Source organism: Podarcis liolepis, assembly GCF_965112155.1.
Source record: "Podarcis liolepis genome assembly, chromosome: 11".
Classification (NCBI taxonomy): domain Eukaryota; kingdom Metazoa; phylum Chordata; class Lepidosauria; order Squamata; family Lacertidae; genus Podarcis; species Podarcis liolepis.
The window spans coordinates 62519862-62547099 of NC_139565.1; the positions used below are offsets into that span (position 1 = coordinate 62519862).

Here is a 27238-nt window from a genome sequence, read left to right on the forward strand (position 1 = left end):
ACTGGTTCCCCCCTCCTGTTTTATTTTTAACTCCAAGGGGAAGAAACATGGAGGCATCCTTTCTTATCTAACAAGTCCAAACTCCAGATTGCAGGCAAATATAAGAAAGAAAAAAAACCAGTGCCGATCCCTCACAGAACAGTTCTTAGAGCAGATAATTTAGCATTGAACACAAGACAAAGTTGTTAAGTTTTATCTAAGTTATCAAAGGAACCACTGTTCAGGTGCATGGCCTATTATGAGCCCTAATCAGAAAACTACAAACCCTGAATTTCCTGCCCATTTTTTTGCCTAATTCTGTCACTCAATCTTTGCACACAATTTAATTCAATAAAGTGTTTATTTCAGAGCACTGGCATGGTTCTGGCTGGTGGAATAGGGCAAGGTACTGGTATTCCCCCCACTGCCCAAACAGGAAAATGCCACCAGAAATAAAGGCTGGTGTTCTTTTAACCAATACATCTAAGAAAGCAACCTTTAAACAGTTAGGCATAGTGATGTGATGTGAGAATATTCCCTGCTAGAAAATTCTCCAGAGAATATTCCCCCAAAACTGTAAATTCTAACTAAGAACCAGTTTTACAACCCACATTTAAAAAATCTAGTAAATAATAAGTCAAGCTGTGATATTGCCAGTGTAAGTAATGAATAATGATTTTTTGATCCAGTTACATTACTGGGCATTGTGTCATTCACCATTGGCAGTTCTGAAATGTGAGCTACAGAAAACTTTTTTAAAAAAAGTTTTAAAAATTCATTTAAAATGTGAGTAAAATATGAACTTTTAGTTAGAGCAAAATTTGAAAGGCTACGGGTTTGCAATCCTAGATTGGATGGTAAGCACTCCTAATTCAAGTAGATAAGATGAATCTTATGGGCTGTCATGTGTTTAAACCAACTGAGCAATGGTATTTTCGACATCATTGCTTGATCTTGATTAATTCTTACAGGTTAAGAATTACAGATACATGGATCCAGAATGTCCACATCCCTACCTGTACTACTGGTTTCTGTGGTTGCGTCAGCTGCGTGGCTGAAATCTGCGCTTTGTCTCGAGTGCCCCGGGTACGTTCACTGCCCACCGAAGTCATCATATACAGTATATACAAAACAACGTATGTACAAAATAGAAAATCTGAAAAGAGAGAGGGAAAATCCAGTTGAGTTAAGCACTGTTCCTAATATGAAAAACTGGCATAAATGACGGTATACAGATTAACACAAAAGAGAGCTAATTATGTTCATATCCCAAGTAGCAATGTGACAATCTTTTTTTCTTTTTTTAGCACACATGGGAAGTAGAATTGCATTTCCTAAAAGGTTTGGCAAGGCGCTACCTCAAAACTCCTATCTGCCGAGAAGGGCGGGGCCAGGGTCCAAAAGGCTACTTTGCTTGAACACTGAGAGATCTCAGACTTCCTTTCCTTGAATAAGAGACTCAGGTGACATTTTACAGGCTACTTTAGGAACCTACCCCAACTTTAAAAGTGGTTTCCCGTGCAGCACAGAAGTAGAGATGTCTAGAAATTGCAAGCCCAAAATCCACATGAAGACAAAAAATGGGTTGTGGGTTGTTTGCATCTTTTGTACCTAAAGCTTTCCTTTAAAGTGGTCCATATCAGCTGCTACCACATGAGATTAATGAGATGACTCCCATCAAGGGTTCTTCACCACAAAGGGGGGGGGGACGACACATCTGAATTAACGCTGTTTCTACATTCTTCAAGGCGTTAACTCCTTTTAATATCAGTTCAAATGGCAAGTACAGTGGTACCTCTGGTTGCAAACGGGATCCATTCCAGAGCCCCTTTTGCAACCTGAAAGGAACACAACCTGTATCTGCGCACGCGCGGGTCACAATTCGCCGCTTCTGCACATGCGCATGACATCATTTTGCGCGACTGCACAAAGTAACCCTTTCTGATACTTCAGGGTTACCATGGGACGCAACCTGAAAAAATGTATCATGAAGCAAATGTAACAAGAGGTATGACTGTAGAGAAAAGTGAGGTACGAGTAAAGGTATGTGATTTAAGAAGAGCTACCTACTCCTATTCCACTTTTTCTAATTATAAATTCATGTGCTCATATGGGGGGCCTGCCTCCATTCATCTGAACATCGGTGTAATCATGGCTATGGCTGGTCACAGGGGTCCTTTGACCAAGTGGCTTAGTATCTCCAAATCTGGGAGAGTCGTGTACCGCTATTAACCAAATGAAAAATGAAGCCAGCGGACCTGATGGGATATCTGCTGAAGTCTTCAAAGTGGGTGGAGTTGAACTTACACAACAAGTTCACAAGCTCATCAAAAATATCTGGGAGAGAGGAGGTCCCAGTGATTGCTTAGGTCAAACCAAGACACCAGAAATGAGCAACCTGTGGGATGTTGCCATATGCAAACAGTAACAACTGCAAACACAAACCTGTAACATTTTAGCTATCTGAAGAAGTCTTACACAGCATTCTACAGAGTCATCTGACATTTCACTGCTGACTCATGCAGTCTCACCAGAATTCTAACTAGGGCTGACCCAAATGCCTTAGTTTCCTCAATTTCCCAACATTTCATGGATCATAGGTGGGGTGTGAAAACCCACCCAAAATGTGGGAGTGAAGTACCTGCATATCTTAGAATGAGCTGATCTAAGAGTTTGGGTCCCGGTTACCCACTCCTCTTCTTTTCTTTTTAAAGCGAAACCACAGGTCGGCTAAGTGCCCCCTGGCATCACAGCTGCTGCACACTTTGTACTTTAACAGCTGCTAATGTCCCTGGGAAGACACTATGTAATAGTACTGCATCCATACCATGGCCCACACAGTTTTAAAATAAAAATGGAAGGAAGTCGAGAAGGAAGGAAGTCATTGGACCGGCTCATACGATGACAGGCAAGTACTACCCCACCTTAAAGTCCTGAGAATTTCTCCCAAACCATTTAGAAGGAAACTCTGACAAAGCTGGGTGTAGCTTTGCACAGTCTTAATTTTAACCTCCTCTTCCAGCTATTAACAAATTTAGCTTTTATTGGCCAAGCCTATATACCCAGCAACTGAAACGTTGAATGCAATAAGGAAAGAATCACTCCAGAGATATGGCAAAACAATCAAGCCACCACTTCCTTGAGCTCTTGCATAGTTAACTAAAGAGAGCGTCCTGTACCTGGAAATGGCTGCAGGATCTGACCCAGAAGACCACATTCCATTATGACCAAACCCGGCAAAGCCCAGCTTGTCTGCAACTTTGAAGATGATCAAAGATCAGCTACTCAGCAGACTTTTCACTACTTGAGGCCCATTTGCACAAGCCATATAATGTGATAGCAGTATGGAAAAGAAGAGGCATAAAGTGCTACTTGTGCAATATGATGTGCAGAAAGTCTATAGCTCAAGCTTTTCTGAGGTACTGCTTAATCTAAGACATGAAGCACACCCAATTTGACTGCTCATTTTAAGGCAAGTGAGGGCATTCATAAGGTCACAAAATACCAACTTTATTCCGCCACTGGAATGTTAAACTGGCCCTATGAACTGGCCCCAATTCTTTTGCCAGAACTATTCACAGATAAATTTTGTTGTATCTTCACCTTCCACTGAAAGGGCTAGAAATTTGCTCCCTAAAAATCTGCAATGATGCCTGGATTCTGTATCCAAGACCTTTCAAGATTTCTGATGCAATAAGGGCTTACAAGGAGCCAGGTTTTCCCTTTCATTGTGCCATTTCTTCACTGCAGCGTCCACACATTTCTTACCCGTTATCTGCAACCATCTAACAGTTCCAAGGCTATTAGCATGTAACTGGTCTGCTCTCTTATTGTAAGGATGTTTTCCCGTTCTTTTGTTTTGGATCTTTTTTGTACTGGAAAGGCATCTTTAAAAGCTAGAATTGATTTATTCAGGCTGGAGCACAGGCAATCTGCTTATGACAAGGTTGTTATAAAATTTTAGGGTATACACACACAGCAGACACATACTCCACAAAAGCCAATCCTTCACCCTTCAAATTTTAGGAAATATTCCCTGGGAAAATTACACATAATTTCAGCACACAGAAAAAGCCCAAAAAGCCACCTTGGCTCTCCTAATAACTCTAAATATTCCCTCTACAGAATGAAAATATCTTGGAGAAACCTTTCCCAATTTCTACCTGGTCCAGGAGGCGTGGTCCAGACTCGCCCAGAACTGCTAAAAGGCTCCTGGGAGGCCAGAGGGACATTGCTGCTCCCTGCTGCAAGGAGGCTGAGGGCACACTCCACAAGGGGTGTTCGAAAAAGGGTGAGAGGCTGCCAGCTCTGCATGCAAAGGGTGACATAACTGGGCTCCTGAGTCCCACAGACATGCCGCAGAAAGAATGCAGTTGGTCAAGGGACCCATGAATTCAAAAAGATTGAAAACATCTGCCTTAGAGAAAAGAGAAGCACAGAAATGCATTCTTCCTCTCCCCTGACTCCATGTGAAGAGGAATAATTGGGGAACATGGGGGTTGCTGCACTCATAACACCATCTCCAGGTCTCAGAATGCAGGCCTCCAGTTCAGTTGTGTGTTTTAAGAATTAAAAACAACAACAACAACAACTGCGGAAGATTCCCCTGTTACAAGGTCTAGGTCAAGTAGAAGCAAAGAACTGAACATTATAACCATTGTTCTTTTTAAGACACATACTCCTCCTGAACTGGAGGAAGAAAATTCCTTTACAATAGTGATGTGGCAGAGGGCAGCATTTTGTACTCCTAAAATATGTTTATAAATGGCATTGCGATGTTCCTACTAGAGGATGGAAGACTAAAAGCCTATTATTAAAGGTCCATGTCTACTCAACCAAAGACTACTTTAATATGCAACTCAGTAGTGTGCCTACTACAGGAATAAGCAGGTAATAGTGTTCTTATACCCAGGGTTTGAGCTTTTGAGTTTGGAGAGGGGTGGCACACTGGAAGGAGATTGAGGGAAGAGAAGAGAATCATTGTGCATGGAAGGAGAAGAGGATCAGTTAAGACCTAAAATCTCAGCTAGAACTCAAGTTCTGGCTATTTTATACTTTTAAGATGGCTGAGTCTGCTTAGCCTGTTTCCTTTAGGCTTCAAGGATGGTATGGATTATTTTTTTCAGAAAAAACAAAAGTACGAGTTGAAAAGTGGGGTGAAGAAATGAGAAACATTTCATACAGTCCCCAAACAATTAAAATGTTCTGGTTTAAAAAAACCAGCTATAGGTTGGCTTAATGTGAACAAACAGTATGATGGTGCAACACTTCTGAGACGCTCCTGCTGTACTCCTCCCCTACCCCAGCCACACTCTGGCTTGTAGTGGTGTCCAAGCTGAGGCTTATGGTGTGTTGTTCTCGAAACAAGACATGAGCAGTCACCATGGTTTATTCTTAGCCAACCGCTCATGGCTAAACCATGGGTCTAGGTTTGGACTTCACAACAAGACAAAATCCAGCTTTGTTTCCCAGCATCACAACAGCAGCAAGAATAGGCAAGGAGCACAATAACTTTTCAGCAGTGTATGTGGGCATAAGTGCTGTTTTTTAACTGTGGTTTAATGCAACATGCAAACTAGCCCATCCTGTGCCTATGGAGCCAGAGACTAAAGATTGTGAGGAGAGAAGGTGGATGTGGTTATTGTTTAACGTTCATATTTTGAACCCAGATCCACCAGACCATTTTAGATTTCAAGTGAGCCAGTAAACCAGTGTTCCCCAGTCTGATGCCCCCCAAATGTTCTGAACCATGTCTCCAAACAGTCCCATTCAGCTGTTCTTCAAAACATCTGGAAGGCACCGGATCAAGGAAGGCTAGATGAAGCACTTGGCTTTGAATCCTACTCAAGGAGCCTAAGGCACAACAGCTACATGCAGTTGCTAGGAATTTACATTTAAGAGCAAGATTCTTATAAACCTAACAACGTACAAGGAAACAAAGTGCAGTGAGCCAAGACCAGGACATTGCATGCTTTTGCCAGATTGGGGGGGGGGGGGAGACAATTTGTGTGTGTTCTGCTTACACACAAGCTCATACACTGCACTCTCCTGAACTTTCTAAACTGCTCCACCTCCCCCTGGAACAAGTTTCAAATATTTCCCCAGAATAGAAGCAGAGAAGCAACGCTTGCTAAAAATAGCCGAGCTGAGGGCTCAGACGTTAATCGGGAGATCACAGATGACCATACTCCCAATGCCCCTGGCCAAGAAGCATATATCTGCCCCTAATGCACAAAAGTAATGGGCAACATTAGCTGGTTGAAAGACAGAAGAAGGAAGGGACCAAGAGATCCCAACTGCCAATGTCAAAAAAGAACAAAAGATTTCAGCAGGTAGGGACTAATGCTAGGAAGATTAGCAGGCCATGTATACGCTACATACACATTAAACTTTTAAGGAACCTTGGGAACTGTTGCTTTGTTAGTGGCACAGGAATGAACAGGAGCCTCAGCTCCCTCTCCCCCCTAAAAAATAAAACATTTTCCAGTTATTTATTTACAGTATTCAGTAAAATGCATTCACCACTTGACTGTAAAAAAATAAAACCTCAAAGAGGTTTGCAAAGAGAATAAACCATATTATCAGTAGCAGTTAAAAACTACTGTTTAAAACATAAAAAACAGCAATAAACTAAAAATGAATTAGAACACACATAAGCATTCTACATACTGTCATACCTCGGGTTGAAGTAGCTTCGGGATAAGTATTTTCGGGTTGCCTGCTGCAGCGACCCAGAAGTAACGGAGCACGTTACGTCCAAGTTTTGCTGCTCGCGCATGCGCAGACAGCCAAAATGATGTCACATGCATGCATCGAAGCGGCAAATCACAACCCACAGACGTGGGTTGCGTTCGCTTCTGGATGCGAATGGGGCTCCGGAACGGATCCTGTTAGCATCCAGAGGTACCACTGTATCTGGGTAAGCTTGCCTAAACAAAAAATGTTTTTAGCAGGTGTCAAAAAGAGTGCAGTGAAGGTGCCTGCCTGGTATCAATAAGCAGGGAGTTCCAAAGAGTAGGTGCTGCCACAATGAAAGAACAAGTGGAACGGGTATTATGTGGCACTTGTAACAATGTCCGTTCTGCAGACAGAAGTGGGCAAACTGGTCCCAAGCTTAAAAGCAACACCTCTGGTGAATTATTTGATGGAAACCAGCAATCTAATTTAATAAAGTTTGGGTTTCTAGCTTAATTGCTACCAAAAGCAAATCCCAGGTATGTTTTTATGCTGTCTTGCTTTATATGACCGACAGAATGTATAAGGTTAAGGAATCTCACTAAGTTGCATTCCCTTATTTAGGCATCTGGTTGTTACCCATGGTTATTGGAAGCTGGGCATGACTAATCAGTCATCTGCTAGTCAACTCAGTGTTATAAAATATTCTAGGAAGACTTAAAATAAGACAATAAGGTATGAAAAGTCCTCTTCGGGCTCCAGGGAGGGTCTCCTCGCAAGCCACTAGGAAGGACTCTCCAGCTCTCTCCCACCATTTCCTTGTTTGACTCTATTTATTTATTTCCTGACCTGACGCACACATAAGTGGGATGACACCTGTACTTTCAATCTTTACGGAGTTTTGGTACGACACAGCCTAGATGGCACCATGACAGTGAATCATCCCAATACCACTCCAGACAGCCTGACATCTTGCCAAGTGTTAGGATGAGCTTTGTGCTGATGGGGTTTGCAACTCTGTAAGTGCATGAAATCCAATCCTCAAAGAACTACTTAGCAATCATCTTAAGAGCTGCAGACCAATAAGCACTACTTGAGTGAGAGTGCTCATTCCAAAGGAAAGGTGCAGCCCTCTTGCCAAGCATGAGGTCTTGCTTCGAAGCCTCAGGCCTTCTGAATTCATCAGTGGAATAATTGGGGCAAACTGGAGGGAAGGGGTTTGCAAACACTTGCATGTTGCTCAAAATGTAGTACAGTGGTACCTTGGGTTAAGTACTTAATTCGTTCTGGAGATGTAATTCTTAACCTGAAACTGTTCTTAAGCTGAAGCACCACTTTAGCTAATGGGGCCTCCTGCTGCCATTGCACGATTTCTGTTCTCATCCTGAAGCAAAGTTCTTAACCTGAAGCACTATTTCTGGGTTAGCGGAGTCCGTAACCTAAAGCGTATGTAACCCGAGGTACCACTGTACAGCTCATTGTTGCCATTCATTCCCGCAGAGAATAGCAAAGTATCAAAACATATATTGTCTTAGGAACACTTTTCCTCAGGAACTTCCTTTCTGAGTAGTTTGAAATCCACAAAATGTCCACTAGAACATTTCCTGTGCAAATGCTTTTGAGTTGAAAGATTTCCCTTGCCATGAAGCTAACAAAGGAGAATAAATCTTTAGGAAACTCCAGCTACCACTGGAAATTTCCTTATACAAGGCAGAACATGCACCACCGCCTAGTATCTTTATCCAAATACAATCCAAATCCAAATACTTACTTTATGAACTCAAGACAATATCCTGAATCACAATCCATGCTAAACTAAACTAGGGCTTAGGTGTTGGCAGGGTTGCAGAAGAAGGAAAGGAACTGCTTGCTTGCAATGCTCTCAATGTGCAAAGGGACACTTGCTTGTTCCTGCTAAGCCATTGTTTACATTAGTATTAAAAAGTAAAGGTAAAGGACCCCTGGATGGTTAAGTCCAGTCAAGGGCGACTATGCGGCTGCGGCACTCAACCAGACTAGTTGTTCATAATCATCCTGCTTTACACAGAGCTCAATGGACAGAACATGGGACTCTTAATCTCAGGGTCATGGATTCGAATCTCCCGTTGGGCAAAGAATTCTGCACTGCAGGGGGTAGGACTAGATGACCCCTGGGGTACCTTCCAACTCTACAGTTCTATGATTCTATGACTACTGAATGGAGCATTGCAGTGCACATTGCTCATTCTGATCACCATGGCACCTTCTGAAGATACCAGGCCTTGGGCTGAAAGCAAATTATGCAACAACCTTGCTGAAACTAAGCAGGTCTGGCCTAAAGATTGCCTGGATGGCAGCATGTCCAAGAACACAATGTATGAGTTCTATCACTGAAGAAAGCAAGATACGCATAAATGTAATAAAGAAGACCAAATCAATTGCTCACACTAAAGCTCTCTTGCAAATAAATAAATAAATGTAAACATGTTTCACTCTCTCACACATAGCTCTAGGGAGAGAAGGGACTGACAAAAAAATTGATGATATAAAACCAGGTGTAGACATCACCCCCTACACCTTTTCAAAGTTTTGATGATCAAATTTTCATCTGTAGCAGACACTGAGAAATTCCTGGAATCATTTATTGGACAGTCTCATGCAATTTACTGGCAGAGCAGCAATGAGTTGTAAGTTATGGTAGTTGCTGTAACTCAAGGTGTCATCATAAATGAGTTGAAAAAGCAACTTCATAGGAAGTTTGAATCACATGGTGACCCATTCATCACTCTAAGCCAGGGGTAGGCAACCTAAGGCCCGGGGGCCAGATGCGGCCCAATTGCCTTCTCAATTCTGCCCGCGGGCAGTCTGGGATTCAGTGTGTTTTTACATGAGTAGAATGTGTGCTTTTATTTAAAATGCATCTCTGGGTTATTTGTGGGGCATAGGAATTCGTTCATTCATTCCCCCCCCCCCAAAGTATAGTCCAGCCCACCACATGGTCTGAGGGACGGTGGACCGGCCCACAGCTAAAAAAGGTTGCTGACCCTTGGACTAGGGCACTAGGCTATTAAGATTTTTATTCCGCTCCAATTCAATATCCAAATATATATTTAAAAAGATAAAAATAATGTATACACTTTTTAAAAAAATGTATATTAAGTATCACTTAGTACAACATCCTTTGTTTGTTCTCAAACTCTAGATGTAAACAATAGCAGCCTAATCACCACAGCCCTTGAAAGCCAGCCCCCATTCCCCACCCCAAAGTCCTTACCCTAACCTCTCTATGGTCCCTCTTCCTCAGCAGCAAGATTGAAGACTAAAAACATTTACCTTCCTTTCTATTCTTCCAGACCTACTTGAGGCAAAACCTGATGCACAATGCCAAAGCCATAACTCTGGATTTGTGACATCATTCTGTTGTCACAGTAATTGGCACAAGGTCAGTACTGCAGAATACTCTTCAAATTCAAGACCGAATATTGCCGAAGGCAGGAGAGACCACTGACTGCAAATCAGACCATACAAATACAAATGCAACTGGATTTAAGTGGGCAAACAGGGATGTTAAAATTTCCGTTCTATTCCCTGAAAGCCTTATTTTCTCTAACTGTACTCAGCCTAGCCTATTCACTGCTGAATTACTACAGAAGCATGAAACCCTGGCAGAGTTCACACCACAGAAGTTGCTTTGTTGTTGTTGTTGTTGTTGTTGTTTAGTCGTGTCCAACTCTTCGTGACCCCACAGACCAAAGCACGCCAGGCACTCCTGTCTTCCACTGCCTCCCTCAGTTTAGTCAACTCATGCTGGTAGCTTCGAGAACACTGTCCAACCATCTCGTCCTCTGTCGTCCCCTTCTCCTTGTGCCCTCCATCTTTCCCAGCATCAGGGTCTTTTCCAGGGAGTCTTCTCTTCGCATGAGGTGGCCAAAGTCTTGGAGCCTGAGCTTCAGGATCTGTCCTTCCAGTGAGCACTCAGGGCTGATTTCCTTCAGAATGGAGAGGTTGGATCTTCTTGCAGTCCATGGGACTCTCCAGAGTCTCCTCCAGCACCAGAATTCAAAAGCATCCATTCTTTGGCGATCAGCCTTCTTTATGGTCCAGCTCTCACTTCCATACATCACTACTGGGAAAACCAGAGCTTTTACTATACGGACCTTTGTTGGCAAGGTGATGTCTCTGTTTTTTAAGATGCTGTCTAGGTTTGCCATTGCTTTTCTCCCAAGAAGCAGGCGTCTTTTAATTTCGTGGCTGCTGTCACCATCTGCAGTGATCATGGAGCCCAAGAAAATAAAATCTCTCACTGCCTCCATTTCTTCCCCTTCTATTCGCCAGGAGGTGATGGGCCCAGTGGCCATGATCTTCGTTTTTTTGATGTTGAGCTTCAAACCATATTTTGCGCTCTCCTCTTTCACCCTCATTAAAAGGTTCTTTAATTCCTGCTCACTTTCTGCCATCAAGGTTGCTTAGCATTTGAATAGATTTCCAATGACACTAGGAGGTGCTGAAAAAGCAGTTAGGGGTGGGGAACCTCAGGACCATGGGCCAAACTTGGCCTGCAAAGCCATTTCCCCAAAACCACACCCACCTGCCATCATATGTCATCAAGTATGGGGAAGGTAGATGTGGCTGCCAAGGCACCATCAGGAGTCTAAAATTGCACTGGCAAGGGAAAGTGGGCTTTGGCTTTAAGACCCCTGAGCTGATGGGTGGTTAGAGTCAAAGCCTGCTGGGTTGGCTGTGCTAGTGAGTTCTCTGAAGCCTCAAGTGCTTTAAAGCAGCGTTTCCCAACCTTTTCCCGATCACGGCCCCCTTCTGACCTTGCTTCCTTCCTGTGGCCTTCCACCCCATCCTACCGGTAGAAAGGTAGCAATTTAAATGCTCTGTTTGTTAACAGAACATATTTTATTCATAATTTCTATAATTTATACAAAATACAATTACATAAAATGATAGAAAAATTAAAAAAAATTGTTGAAGCAGAAAAACATAGCTGGAAGGGACCCCAAGAGTCATCTTTCTAGTGCAACTTTCTAGTGCAATATGGGAAACTCAGCTAAAGAATCCAAGACCAATGGCCATCCAACCTCTGTTTAGAAACCTCCAAGGAAGGAGAATCCAGAACCTCCCGAAGGAGATCCATCTTCAATGTAAACAACACTTATTTGACCCCAGTTATTTGACAGAGGGGGAAAACTACAAATAACACTCCAAAAGCATACCCTCCAACATTACTCCAATGAAAATAAGGACGTCATTTTGTGGTATAATAATTTTACTATTTATACCCCGCCCATCTGACTGGGTTGCCCCAGCCACTCTGGAAAGCTTCCAACTTATATAAAAACGTAATAAAATAATAAACATTAAAATAACTTTCCTATACAGTGCTGACTTCAGAGGGCTTGCGGTCAGATAACTCCATACCCACCAACATTTCTCTGCTGAAAATAGGAACGTCCTAAGGAAAAGTGGGGCATTCTGGTATCAAATCAGAAACTGGGACTTCTCTAAATCCAGGACTGTCCCTGGAAAATAGGGACACTTGGAGGGTCTGCAAAAGGGAGTTCTGTATATATGGGGAGGGGGGGAATTAAAAACAAGTAGTCCTCTCTGACTTGGTGCAAAAATATATTGCCATCTGGAGGAGCCCTGGCTGCCTAGATAAAACACTATAGCCCCCCACCTTTACCTGAGAGTGAGGCCCACTGAGCTCACGACACTTAGTTATTTACTAGATACAAGTCAGCAGCACCAGGTGACCCTGCTTGGTTGGGTGCTGGGGTGGATTGCACCTTGCAGAGTCAGGCCCAGGCTGCCACCTGGCCCAGCACTGGCGGCAACTACAAGCAGTGGTCAAAATGGGAGCCTCAGTGATAGCCCTCTCCTACTGTAAACAAACCATGACTATACAAATTCAATATAAAATGAAGTGCTAGGCCGCCCCCTGGTGGGCCACCCCCTTACCTGCTTGTGATTTGCCAAGCAGATAGCCAGCCAATCAGGATTTTTTAAAAAAAATTATTTTTCTTTTCTTTTCTTCTCACTTCCCTCTGTGGGCCCCCATTTATGTAATTTTCACCTGTGGCCCCCTTGGAATATCCTGGGGGGGCATATGGCCCCCAGTTGGGAAACACTGCTTTAAAGCACCATGCAAGGCTCTTTGCAAAGCCCTGTATGAATTAGACACCCCAACTTCGGGATTTCAGAGCATCCCTCACAACTGATTTCATTGTGGGCAGTTCACCTGTAAAGGCAATCAGTTCACCTGTAACTTGGCCCCAAAAGGGATATGGGATCCTAAAAGGCATTTCAGCCACAACACACCTTTCCCCCTTCTTCAAGTAAACTGGACTCAAGGCTTTAAAGGTTAGTACCAGCACACACTGACCAGGCCAAATGACAGCACTAGCACAATATAATTGTGTTTCCTATATACAGTGGTACCTCGGATTAAGAACTTAATTCATTCTGGAGGTCCATTCTTAACCTGAAACTGTTCTTAACCTGAAGCACCACTTTAGCTAATGGGGCCTCCTGCTGCTGCTGCACCACCGGAGCACGATTTCTGTTCTCAACCAGAAGCAAAGTTCTTAACCCAAGGTACTATTTCTGGGTTAGCGGAGTCTGTAACCTGAAGCGTATGTAACCCAAGGTACCACTGTACATGAGAGAATGAAGCTGGCAATAATAAATTAAAAACTGGTAAAGTACATTTCAGGGAATTTGTTAGAAAGGACAAGCTTTTTAACTGTAAGAGGGGTTCAGTATGAAGAGGCGCCCCTGGAGGTGGTTGACTTGCATATCTTTACAACATGTGTCAAGGATATTGTAAACTTAAGACTTCCTTCCTTAGGCAAAAAGACGAGACACCCTATGGGTCCCTTCAAAGTCTAAGATTCCAGTTCTATTCTACAGCTACTTAGCTACCATAGAAATGACAAGAAAATTGAAATTGGACACCCAGGCTCAAAGGGAGACGAGAACTGTGTTCCCTAAGCTGAGAGATAAATTCTTGAGCATATCTGTTCTGAGTGCGATTAGATCACTTCCTGACTCCTATGCAGAGACAGCAGAATTTTCCTCCTTCACTGACAGCTGACTGGAAGGGAAAATATCCAGACCCTCACAGGACTTTGTTTCTCCCAGAGTACTAGCATTTTTTTCAAGTCATACTAAAGTGCCATGGGAACCCTGAAGAAAAAGGACTTTCCAGAAGTTTCTGAAACGTTAGATGTCGTATTTAAATAATATGCAGTTTTTCTACACGGATAGATATTGACCAAGGGTTTCAGGCATTATATCAAAGCAGTTAAATGAATCCAAGGCCAACTTCCCTATGATAATCCCCATTCAATGAGTCTTGAGGATGGCACCAAACTCTCATAACCATTTCATTACATTTTTAAAAGCAGGCTGCCCCTAAAACTTTAAGATGTGGCACGCACCACAAGAAAGGTGGCTCTCATTTTACATTTTTGTTCGCAGGTACACAATCCCAATGCAAAATACACACATGACCTATTAAGTGTGGAAGGCATGCAGATAACTCTCAGACTTGAATCTGGAGGTTTAGATCCTTTTCCCAGTCACAACTAGAGGTTTTTGAAGACCATTCATCTAACTGCACATGTGTGCACCCTCCAGCTTTGTCTTTTGTACTTTAGTATATATAGCCCAATGCAAAGTGAGACTCAGTCCTTCAATTGTGCATAGGTAACTGTAAAGAGGACTTAAAGAAACAGCATCAGGAAATACACTACAAAATAGATTTAGTGTCTTGCAGTTGTATCTAAGCAAGCTGTACTGTGCATGAAACAGACTCACTGAAAATAATGAACTCAAGTTAGTATCTTCCACTAATTTCACTGTTTTGATTTTAAGTTGAACTTAGTTGGATACAACCCATAAGCTGATTTCCCAAGATGCTATGCACAATTCAGTATTCATATTCAAGCCATACTAATTGAAATAAATATATTGGTACATTTAACTTGGTGCTGAATTATATTACAAATTACAAAGGTTCCAAGTCTGTGCATGCAGAGGCAAAACTATTCTTATCATGAGCAGGAAGAAACGTCCCACATACATTGGCTATGTTTGAAAATCACTTGCACTGACAAGAAAAGGTTGGGGCACCATGGCTCACTGCACATAAAGAATGCAACAGCAACCTTGATAAGTCCTTGTTATTCACATGATTTTCAAGGCGCAAAGCAGATGTGTGAGGGTTTACAAACTTCTCCTTGCCCCCATCCCACACTAAGTTCTCTTTCACCTGGATGAAAAGATGAAGTATGACCTAACCACCGTATTTTTCGCTCTATAAGACGCACCAGACCACAAGACACACCTAGTTTTTGGAAGAGGAAAACAAGAAAAAAAATATTCTAAATCTCAGAAGCCAGAACAGCAAGTGGGATCGCTGCGCAGTGAAAGTAGCAATCGCTCTTGCTGTTCTGGCTTCTGGGATAGCTGCACAGCCTGCATTCGCTCCATAAGACGCACACATTTCCCCTTACTTTTTAGGAGGGAAAAAGTGAGTCTTATAGAGCAAAAAATACAGTACATAATCTTCTAGCTGCTGCAACTCTAGACATAAGTTGGAAAAGAAACAGGCAGTGGTTGATAACATTTCAGGTATCAAAGTGGGTTCTTAACAGAAATTTCAGCAGTTAAAAAAAGCTTTAATTTCTTACAAAGCTTTCTAACCCTTCCCGTAGGTAACAAAAGAAAGATAGTAACATGACTGCCAGTTATTACTACCCAAAGATGCAGTCTTTTTCTAAACAAGACAAAATGGCCATTTCTGGTTAAATACAGTACACTATAGCTCCTGCTGAAGCCCCTGGAACAGTGAACCACTTTATAATGTGCACCAATCAACATAACAATATCTTATGCACAAGAAGGTATCACAGACTTTCAGACAGGACAGAAAAAAGGCAAGATTCCTAGCCAGTATCTGTTGTGTGTTCAAACATAGCAGAATAAATTTAAAAAACAACAACTTCAGATTACATACATGGGTCAAGCAACATGGAAAACTGTTCCAACCAAAACATTGAATGAATTTATTATTTCGGTCACAGACCAGTTCCAGCTCACATACAAAATCAAGGAAGTCATGAAACACAATAGGGATACATTTAAATTGGCAGTTCAGTATAACAGGGACAATACAGATATAGCAGCAGTTAAAATATATAAATTAGATCTTACTCACTAAAATATAACCTGAAGTCTACCAAAACATTAAAAAAAAATCATACCACTCTATTCCTTTAAGTCTCTTTTACTATACTCAAACTCAGCCATCATCTAGCCTCTGTTCCACCTTGATACAGTATTAAAATAAATTAAACATTAACATCTGATCTAGTTTAGATTAGTTGGCAGGCACATTCTAAACTGATCACATATATCTGTTATGTAAAGTATTGTGGTAGATTTAAACTTAAATGTTTGGGGTGGGGACTGTCTTCTGGTGCTGTGCTGCCCCACAGACCAGCTGACTTTTGCAGCATTGTAGCCACACCAGCCAGCCAGATGGAGATGTTAGGCGGCAAACCTATATATAAAGGAGTATAGAAATGAAATGAATAATAATAACAATAATAATAATAATAATAAACCCCATTACAAAAAAAGCTCCTAGACATTCTGTTGCAGTGACCATAACCTAAATTAAGGTGTCATCTGGCAATTAGCTTATATATCTGAGTTTCTAACACTGTAAAGAGTTAAACTAATAACCACAACAGCACCATTTAATCCAACAAAATGTATATATTCCATAATCGGTAAGTCACAAAAGAATATCAGTCGGGGCCCTATGGCAAACTCCCTCTTCTCCTTAAGTAACCTTGTAGTGCTGAACAGATTAAACATTTTCAGCGAGAAATGCTGTTGCAGAACTGCATTAATAAGGATTTTCTGTTTAACAGCTGCCAAAGAGAACAGCCACTCTTGTATGAAGCTAATCTTACCACCAATTATCTAAAGAACTATGAGTCTTTTTCCTCATTAAGTCAAGTTATTTCAATGGCCCAGACACATAAATCAGGAAAATGTTTTTGTTCTATCCAAGTAACCAGATTCATTTAGTAGTTGTATCCTAAAAACATTGATAAAACAGTATACAAAGCATAATACAAGATTAAAACTCATCTTAAACTTTTTCTAAAAAGTAGAACAAAGAAAAAAATCTCCACCCTCTCAAAAGAAATATTTAGATTTATTTATTTTTTAAAAAGGGAAAGATCAAAGCTCCTTCAATACTCCATTGATCTTAATGCAAGCTGTTCCACTTAAGCAGGTTAGCATCTCCTCCAGCTAATCTGTTAGAAGACTGAATTAAGTTGTAAGAAGGGTTCCACTGTCCAGTATTCCTCAAAGCATTTCTTGCAGGGACACAAATGGAAAATCTCAACAGCACAGGATAGGAAATCCTTCTACAATAATGTCAGTGAATGAAGTACAGAAGCCACCAGAAGCATTCTGGTATATTCTAAGGTTTAAAAGGTTTTCAGGTCTTCTGGAAAGCAGAAAGAGAACAGATGTTGTTTTCCTACCGTGCTACCTCTATTTTTCAAGGCTGCTGACTATATCAACTGACTGCCAAGGCCGCTTCGTTATTCTCTTTCTTTCCTACTGCTATTCTGTTTTTACTTTCATTTTTGCATTTATATTTGTGTGGTGTGATTTTTAACTGCTGGAAACTGGATTTGCTCTAAATGAACTAAGTTTTGCCTTGCTAGGGATCTAGCAACGAACTGTATGATTTATGCCCTAGTAAACTCTACTAACGACATTTCCTGCATTCTGTATCTTACTGGAATCCACGTGTCTGCCAAAGTTCCGCTACTCAGCTAAACAAAGGAGACGGAGGTGTCCCGGGTCTTGGGGCACTGGCTCACAACAAAGAATGGCACCAATCAACAGATATATGATCAAACCACAGACTTCGCACAATGCAATATATACATGGGCAAACAATGTGTAGGATAAATGAAATGAAGCAATGAGGATACTGATTTATATAAGCTATAAGAATTTATTCTAAAAACATATGTTACACAAGCATTGTTCGATATTACAAACCAGGAATATATTTAATATTTTAATTCAAAATGAAGTCCATTAGGGGAAGTATCACTGGGATGGCCAAGCTCGCATTTTGCCAACAAGCAGGTCCATGTGGATGCATAGCCCGCTACTGTATTATGTATTCATAGCAATCATTGTGGGAAACCCGTCTCCTAAAGATATGTACTACCAAATGACAGCAGCAAAGTCAAGATACTCAGTAGTAACTGGGTAATTTTGTTAACATGAAGGCAAAATTCAGACAACCTCACTTCCAAAAGCTCATCTTTGAGGGTCCTAGGACACAACAGCTGCTCCTTTTGCACAAAGACAACTTTGTGACTTCAGTTGCAAACATGTTTCATGTCCACTCAAACTACTATTTCTTCAACAGAAATGCTGTCGGCAAATTTTGACTACACAAACTCCAAATTACCCTGGCCTAAACTATTAACTAACCCTGGCAGCAGACCAATTGACAGTTTGCCACAAGGTGCTCGCTCATACAGGGTTGTTTTGAGTGATTATTACAGTTTGCCTCTGTTGCACAGTCACTCAAAAGAACACTCTGTACAAGCTCCTTGTGACAAACTGTCACTGGATTTCGCATCAGCTGCCACACAGCGGTCCCAATTGTTAAAATGTAAAGACTCAAGCCTTTCTGACATTTGGTTACAAGTGACATCAACACAGCGTTTTAACATGCCAACAAAAGTTGCAGGAGAGTTCATCATACCAATGAAGAATTGAAAGCAATAATTATTTTGGGTTTACTTATATAGCCCACACCCCACTTGTGGCCCACCAGTTGCTATTGGCTATCAGCTAATCAGTGGCAGGATGACATCACAGTATTATGTAGCCAATCACTGAGGACAAGTGATGCTGGAAATGACTATGAAAAATAGAGTACATCTAGGTCACCTCTAATCATGCCTTGATTATAATAATTGTATAGCTTGCAGCTTTTCCATCTCTGTGTACAGTATAAGAATTTAGAACATTTGTGATTCACATTCACACACACACAGCCTCAATGCCACTTCACAGCTCAGAAAAACGTAACTGGAGCTTATCGGTACTTTCATACTAGTAAGGAATAAAAAGGTAGCCAGAGGGAACATATTTCTGGAGCACACAGAAGAGCCTCTTGAGGAAGCAGCGATTCAGGCCAAAGGTAGTTTGCCAACATTAGAAAAGGCAACAGGTTTTCTAAAGTTTTCTGTGCTCCAGTTCTTTTGCTGCTGTCAAAAATTTTACACATCTTGTTCTTCCTACAATGAAAACCTAGGTCTCTTATGCAGCTTGGAATACCGCAAACTCAGCCTTAGAATATAAAAGTAAATTTAACAAAGGCATTCATAAAAACATCACTGAAAACATCAATAAGTACTGATTATATTAAAAAGAAAAGTCATGTTGCAGAGGCCTGTCCAAAAGGACGCTCCATCATCCTTGAAAATAAAATAGCACCGTATCACAACCTCCTTTTCCCACCTAGTGGTGCACATGCCTTTCATACTAAAGCTTAGAGGGCAATGGGGGAATAGAGGTCACATGTTCCCACCAAACCCAATCCACTGCCCACTCAACAACAATGACCCTTTCTTCTATTCTTTTGCCATCTAAGGGATTAGGAGTGAAATTGAGCTCGGAAGAAGTGCGCCCTCAGATATTAATTCTTACTCCACCCAATTCTTCACAGTTTCCTATTTGCAAGATTTAGGCAGTTTCACTTTCTTGTATTAGCACTATCACCAGACACTGGCCGCCCCATTTATAACCTCGCATTTAATATAGTATACAGACAATGCACAAGCTCAGACTTTGGCAGACCTGCAGAGAGAGGTGCCTGAGATCCAGAAGAGAAGACACTGAAAGTTAAGTCTTTAAAGTGAAGATTTTCTCAATCCTGTATTTGACAAACACTGCATACAGCAGCTCTGAATAAAGATATGTAGGAGGCTGCCTAGCAATGCAGCTAAACCTATATGGATGGTTGCCAGCAAAAGCAACACAAAGAACCTTTAAACAGCCACTGAACAAGTTTGCTGCAAAAACAATATGAAACTCAGCCTGCCTATTTCCAAGACGCCCTATTTTTATGTTTAAAGAAAGATAATACAAGACAAAACACATTTGGAAACCTAAGATTTTTGAACTCTGCCTAGACCACTCTTAAATTCTAACTCAAATACATTTAAAGATATAACAACAACTTGGAACATATCTACTTATCTCTCAAGCGGAAAGGGCAAAAAGAGATTAACCTGAATTCCAGGCTTTCACCCAAATTGTAGGAAATAGCATGTTTAAAAAAACATTTTCTACATATACTGTAAAACGTGCCAGATACAAAAAAGACCCATTCACAGCTTAAGTTAAAATTCACAAATATTTGGGAGAACGAACAAAAACCTAAACCTAACACACCTTCACTTCCCCCAGACTGTACATTAACATGTGTTTACAATAATTAACACAACACCTTCAAGTAGCACATTTGGAGTAAAAAAAGACCACTCCAGTACTGCAAGCTGATTTTAGCTTTGGAGGTATATTGTTTCACACAAAGCTAAAGGCAGCAGACAAACAATGTATGGCTTTTACAAACAAAGCTAGTTAGGTAAATGTGCAAACAGAGACTCCAGGGAAAGATGTGACTTGAGGAACTACTATAAACAGCTGCTAAGGATACTAAAGCAAGTAACACCTTTTATGATGCTATTTTAGGAAAGAAGCATTGCTGTTCTAAGTCTGCTCTTTCTTCCCTCTTTTCTCCATATTTAAATCCAGCTCCTACTTCCCTTCCTGGGTGAAAAAATCAGCCGTTCCAAACACAGAATAGGCCCTCCATTTTTCCTGCCTAAACCACCCAAAAGAATATTCCCTCAATTGTGCTACATTATTATAACTCCTTTCATCACTGATTCAAATACAGACAATAGAGAAGAGGAAGACAGGTGGCTCTTTGGCACCAAGAGGGCAGGACTGAACTAGTCTAGTAGTCACTTACAGGAGACCAAGTTAACCACCAGGAAATTCACAGCACAGAGGTACTAGTTTCAATTCTGCAGGGTCATTACCTCCTTTAGGTGTAAGTGAATTGTAAACACAGACTTGAGGCTGACCTTAAATCTGTTTACCTGCAAGCTAAGAAGGAAGATGTACCGAACCAAGACAGTTTCATGCTTAGTTCAATACTTAGCAATACTCTCCTCAAACTTCCCATGATCCCCTGAATCCCAGAGCTCACTGCAGTCAGACCTGAAATAGCAAGCGACTTTTAGAATGCTCAACACTTTTTGAAGAAAATGGGTCACTATTGTTGCTGTAATTTCTTTCACAAACAGCAGCAACATAAGACAGAATTATTTGCTTGTTTTTTTAAGTATGCAATTCCAAGAACACAACCCTGCCCCAGCTTCCATTTCCTCAGAAGCCCAAAACAGAGGAGAGAGACAACGAGGGATGACTATTCACAGGTCTTGTCCTCAAGTAACCTCCTCTAGCTCCTTAGGTGGTGCCATTGCTTATAGAGACCCTTCAGGTATCGGTGATTTCTTAAAAGGGAGGCATAACTGAAGCTGACCCTAGCATACCCTGTTAGGTTGTTTGAGGGAGGAAGCAGCGATGGAAAAATCCCCTTTCAGAGGGTCATACCAAAGACCCTCACATGCACCTACAGGGTGATACAATCAGATCAGGCGGAAGAGTTGAGACCAAACACACTGCAAGCAGATTGGGGGGGGGCGGAGAGAGAGAGAAACTCAAGTATCAGGAGACCCTGTTCTAGGAAGCAAGGGTGAGAGACAGGTTGGCAACTGCTCCTACTGGGAAAGCAGCCAACGCTGGTCCAAGTGCAGAAAGGCACCAAACCCAGGGAAAGGGATCACCAACCTCCCAAAATAAAACTAGAGGGGTTGTGGGGGCGAAGAGAGGAGGCTGGCTGGCTTTGGTCCCTGGCATAGCAGGGATACTGAAAGGCAGAAGCTGTCCCAGGGCCTGGTATCCATCATTTTGCCTTTATCCTGGGGACTGGGGGGACATTTTCCCTGAACTTTTCCTTTCCTCTCCAAAGTGAGAGTTCCTGCTGCCACGCTCCCCCTCCTTCTCCATCGCCAACATGACGGTGCACTGGGGTGGGGCAGTCTGCGAACTTCTCTCGCCCCCTGGGGAGAAAACAAAAGGTTTCTGGGGCTGGAGGAGAGAAGGGCATGAGAGCTTCCTGTAGGGTGGGGTCCTCACCACCACTTCCACCTCAAAACGGAGCAAATAGTCGTGAAAAGATGGGGGAGAGCAAGAGAGAGTGAGAAACAACTCAGCAACTTTCCAGGAGTTTTTAAGCTTTATTTGTCCCGACCCCTGACTCTCTCGGGGGCGTGTGTGTTACGGGGGGTGGGAAGAAAGGGACCCCCAGGGCCCACGCGCCAACTTCCCACACACCCACTTTCCCCTCAAAAAACCACGAGAGGCGTTTCGGGAAGCCCGCGCGTGGCCGACACGGGAGGGAAACTCCAGCAACCCCCCCTCCACCGTCCGCCTTCCCCTCACAAAAGGAGTGGGGGCGCCCTTCTCCCTCAGCCCCCCCCTCTCCATGGTCGGTATTCACACGCAGTCACAGGCGGTGGGGGGCCGTTTTCCCTCTCACGTTTTCACTTCAGGGGGGGAGTGAGGGCCCCACCGCCTTTGCGAGTTAAAAGGGGGTGAGGGAACCTTCTAGGCCGCCCCCTCCTCCTTTAAGCGGAGCTCGGGGGGGGGAGTCCGTCGTCGTCTCCGGTCTCCCCCCCTCCCCCCCATTGGCCCCTGAGGGGAGGCTGAGAGGCTGCGCGCGCCTGTTCCTTCCTTTCTCTCCCTCCCCCCCCCACACGGACTAATATATTAGCCCCCCCCCCGGTCTGTCTTTCTTTCTTTCTTTCCCCCGTGAAGGGAGGGGAGCCCGCCGAATCCGCCTCTCCCCGCCCGCGGTCGCGCGCTCGTTACCTGCCAATGTGCTCACAAAGCGGCAGCGGCGGCGGCAGCGGCGCCCACCACTGTCACGTGACTCCTCGCCTCTGCCCTCCCCTCGCCTCGCCCCCGCGTTCCCGCGCGCGCGCCCGCTCTCTCTCTCTCTCTCTCTCCCTTGCGGCCTGCGCAGCCCCGCCCTCACCACGTGACGCGGACGCAGGCGCGCTTGCGCCGTACGGCGGGCGGCAGCCTCGCGCCGCTTCCCCTTCTCACGCACGCATGCACGCACACCGCCGTCTCCCGCCCCCCCCCGCCAATCACGCCGGCTCATTCCCTCCCACGTGATCCCAGAGAGCTCGAGAGAGAGAGAGAGAAAGGCTCTCGAAAGAAGCTTCTTTTCTGCTGCCGCTCTCCTCTCCCCACGTGACTCTTACCTCCGGAGGAGATGGAGGAGGAGCCGGGCTACGTCCGCTCGCACGTGACCTCCAGCGGCACTTCAATTACGGTTAGAAGGAGAAGGAGAGAGAGAGAGTGTGTGCGCGTGTGGCGTAGTCGCTGCGGGCCTCATACGTCACCATGAGTGGGCGCGGCCTGGGAGGGGGCGTGTCGGAGATGAAAGGGTGACGTTGCCGCCCCGCCGTGGGTTATATTCGCTGTGGAATACTTAAAAGTCCTTAAAGAGGCAAGCAGCGAAGTTTGTTGCTGTTCCATATTATAATATATTAATATATATTTTATATATTTATATTTATTTATTTATTATATATATATATATATATATATATAATATTAAAGTATTATATATATATATATATATATATATGCAGGTTTTGGTGTCTTCGGGTGTCTTCCCGTGTAAGAGTTGGGGTGTCTAGGCGACGTTTCGACGAGGTCTCACTCGTCATCTTCAGGCTGGTGCTTTCGGCTTCTTGTTACTGGAACAGAGCAGGATCTCAGTGTTTGAGTTCCTATAAATACTGTTGAGGGGGTGTGGTGTATAGCCTCCAACGTTCTGGGCAGAGAGGAAGTTCCCAGGTTAGTGTGCCTATTCTTCTTTTGTTCCTTAATTACTTGAGGGATATCTTGAGTGATTTCTTGAGTGATATTCTGAGTACCACTTAGGTGGGTCATTAAGTGTGGATTAGTTGCTAAAGCTTTCGTGTCTTGACCTCTTGAGCTTGTGAAGAGTTTTTCTGAGAAGATGGCTGTACTGCACTTAGTTGTGCTCTGGCTTGGCTTCGTGTATAGGGGCGAGCTGTGGTTTTGTGCCCTGTGCCAGCCAGATCTGTGTAGGGATTGCAGGGGGGTGCAGCATCCGGAGGTGCCACTATGGTTTGGCTACTGGATGGTGTCTGTAATTTATCTGTGGAGAGGGTCTGGGTTTGGGTCTGGTGTGGTTGATTGGTGATGGCGTTCTGTGTGCCTCTGGTTCTGGTGTCGGTTTTTGTGGGGAGGGCTAATTTCCAGATGTCTGGCAGGCGGGACGTGCCACAGCTCGCCCCTATACACGAAGCCAAGCCAGAGCACAACTAAGTGCAGTACAGCCATCTTCTCAGAAAAACTCTTCACAAGCTCAAGAGGTCAAGACACGAAAGCTTTAGCAACTAATCCACACTTAATGACCCACCTAAGTGGTACTCAGAATATCACTCAAGAAATCACTCAAGATATCCCTCAAGTAATTAAGGAACAAAAGAAGAATAGGCACACTAACCTGGGAACTTCCTCTCTGCCCAGAACGTTGGAGGCTATACACCACACCCCCTCAACAGTATTTATAGGAACTCAAACACTGAGATCCTGCTCTGTTCCAGTAACAAGAAGCCGAAAGCACCAGCCTGAAGATGACGAGTGAGACCTCGTCGAAACGTCGCCTAGACACCCCAACTCTTACACGGGAAGACACCCGAAGACACCAAAACCTGCATTCCTGTACCCGTGAAAATCTACGAAAGCATATATATATATATATATATATATATATATATATATATATATATTTCTTTTTTCTTTTTCCTTTCTCCTCCTGTGATGAGGCTGCATTTTAATATTTTAATGTTTCAATATTTTAATGTTGTATTTTAATCTTGTTTTTAAGTTGTATTCATCCAACTTGTTTTTATTATTGCTTGTTAGCTGCCCTGAGCCCAGCCTTGGCTGGGGAGGGCGGGGTAAAAATAAAAATTATTATTATATTATATTATATGCTTTATGCAATATGAACTTGTTATATGAATGTAGACTAATATAAAAATATAATATAAGGTAACATAAAGCAGTCCTGGGTTGTTTTGATCTTTTTATTGACTGAGTAACAGCTAAGTAAAGGTACCCCTGCCCGTACGGGCCAGTCGTGTCCGACTCTAGGGTTGTGCGCCCATCTCGCTTAAGAGGCCGGGGGCCAGCGCTGTCCGGAGACACTTCCGGGTCACGTGGCCAGCGTGACGAAGCTGCTCTGGCGAGCCAGCACCAGCGCTGCACACCTTCCACATGTGCAGTGTTCAGGGGCTGCCCCACCACACCCTCCAGAGCCAATTTAAGGGGGCGCTGAGTGAGTAGAGACGAGGAAACCCCATTGCACTAGCAGAAGGCCTTGCGTTGCACTTCCGCAGATGGGTTTGGTTAAGTGAGGCCCGGCCTTTCTGCTTTCAAAGCACATACAAACTCCATTACCAAGCTATGGATCTTGTGTCTCTTTACTCTGTACACGCCATAGCAATCCCTGTTCTTTTGCTCCATGATGTGCGAAAGAATCATAGAATCCTAGAGTTGGAAGAGACCACAAGGGCCATCGAGTCCAACCCCCTGCCAAGCAGGAAACACCATCAGAGCACTCCTGACATATGGTTGTCAAGCCTCTGCTTAAAGACCTCCAAAGTAGGAGACTCCACCACACTCCTTGGCAGCAAATTCCACTGTCGAACAGCTCTTACTGTCAGGAAGTTCTTCCTAATGTTTAGGTGGAATCTTCTTTCTTGTAGTTTGGATCCATTGCTCCGTGTCCGCTTCTCTGGAGCAGCAGAAAACAACCTTTCTCCCTCCTCTATGTGACATCCTTTTATATATTTGAACATGGCTATCATATCACCCCTTAACCTCCTCTTCTCCAGGCTAAACATGCCCAGCTCCCTTAGCCGTTCCTCATAAGGCATCGTTTCCAGGCCTTTGACCATTTTGGTTGCCCTCCTCTGGACACGTTCCAGTTTGTCAGTGTCCTTCTTGAACTGTGGTGCCCAGAACTGGACACAGTACTCCAGGTGAGGTCTGACCAGAGCAGAATACAGTGGCACTATTACTTCCCTTGAGACCCAAGCTGATTGAGACGCAGGCCTAAATGAGCTGGGCTTCACTGGTTTGCATTGTCTCTGTACCAAGGAGGGGGAATAATTGCAGGTCTCAGAGCCGTTTTGCCACAGCTTTGCCACAAACAAGTGCCTGTGCTCTCTTAATCTGCGCAGTGCTAATGACTATTATTAGCATCTTCTAATCGTGACTTGGCATCCCCCTTCTAATGAAGATGGCTTGTTGGCAACCAGCACCCAGCAACAAAGATAGAAGCTGAAGAGGAGAGTGCTTCATCACGCTGGTGGGAGCTGCGCTTGGGGGTCACTTGTCCATGTCGCAGCATCACAACCTCCTGGAAAAGGTGAATCAGGGCTGCCATGTTCCAGGACAAAGGCCCTATAGCTCCTTGATTCCCTAAGAACTTTGGAGCAGAGAGGAATTCTGCACAGGCCAAATTTTGTGCAAGACTTCTACAAAAGACAGGTGGCCAGTTTATGCTAAAAGCTGAGTCACGTATGGGTGATGTAACAGCAAATTGGCAGCATATCAATTATTTTATTCCTTTTTTTGAGGGGTGCCATTTACTTTTAAAAACAATAATTAGACAGCCCTGTGAATTTTAATTATTAGGGGCTATGAAACTGATTTTGGGTGTGCTCCAGGTATTGGAAGGAAGAGTGCAGTCTTAACAAAAGTCATTTTTTAAATTGTTTGACATAGCAAATGTGATGCATAGATTTGTATATGCATATGTATAGGGTGTCTCGGAGAAGCCTAGACCTGGTACTTTTGTGGAACAAAAATGGCAGCAGTTTCAGATGCCTTTAGGCTGATACTAGAGAGACACAGTTCGAATGTGACGTTGCAAATCCCAAAAGGGATTCACTAATAAATCCAACTTCTGCTGAGTTGTTGATTTTTTTTTTTACTCCAAATACCAGCACATCAACCTTTCCTTCCTCATGAGTAAAACAGAATCTGGGAGGAGCTGCCTACAGCTACACGTTAGGGATACATTGTGATGCTTTGGTGTAAGCCCAACTCGTATTTTGCTTAATGCTACAAAGAGGATTATGCTGAGCGATAGCTGAGCAATCAGGAAATGATATTATTACAGGCCTCACACAGCTTACTTAGCCCATTTGGACTATGATCCTACAACTGGAATTCTAAAGAATCTCCCCCTATAGCTTTGGCCACTGTTAGAATTCCTGATCTATGATTGCAGTCGTGGGATTTTTGTTCATCGCATGACAGTGTGTGTTTTGACTCCAGAGTGGGA

The 27238-nt window shown here is 43.3% G+C and overlaps 1 protein-coding gene and 1 long non-coding RNA gene across 9 annotated transcripts in view; one reads left to right on the forward strand and one right to left on the reverse strand.

Moving 5' to 3' along the window:
* Positions 1-23242, reverse strand: part of UBAP2 (ubiquitin associated protein 2) — a 77296-nt gene extending 54054 nt beyond the window's left edge. For 2 of the 8 annotated variants that reach the window (XM_083465760.1, XM_083465757.1), the window contains exons 1-2: positions 21327-21401; positions 996-1135 (exon numbers count right to left, since the gene is read on the reverse strand). In XM_083465760.1, the coding sequence (XP_083321886.1) occupies positions 996-1094 (99 nt within the window). In that variant the 5' untranslated portion in view covers positions 1095-1135; positions 21327-21401. The other 6 variants (XM_083465759.1, XM_083465755.1, XM_083465756.1 and 3 more) reach the window with 6 other exon arrangements.
* Positions 742-16875, forward strand: LOC310689089. Its single transcript, XR_014517301.1, has 4 exons — positions 742-2616; positions 2850-7909; positions 8129-14947; positions 15203-16875. It is a non-coding gene; the product is annotated as an uncharacterized lncRNA (long non-coding RNA).
* Positions 23243-27238: the final 3996 nt, after the last annotated feature.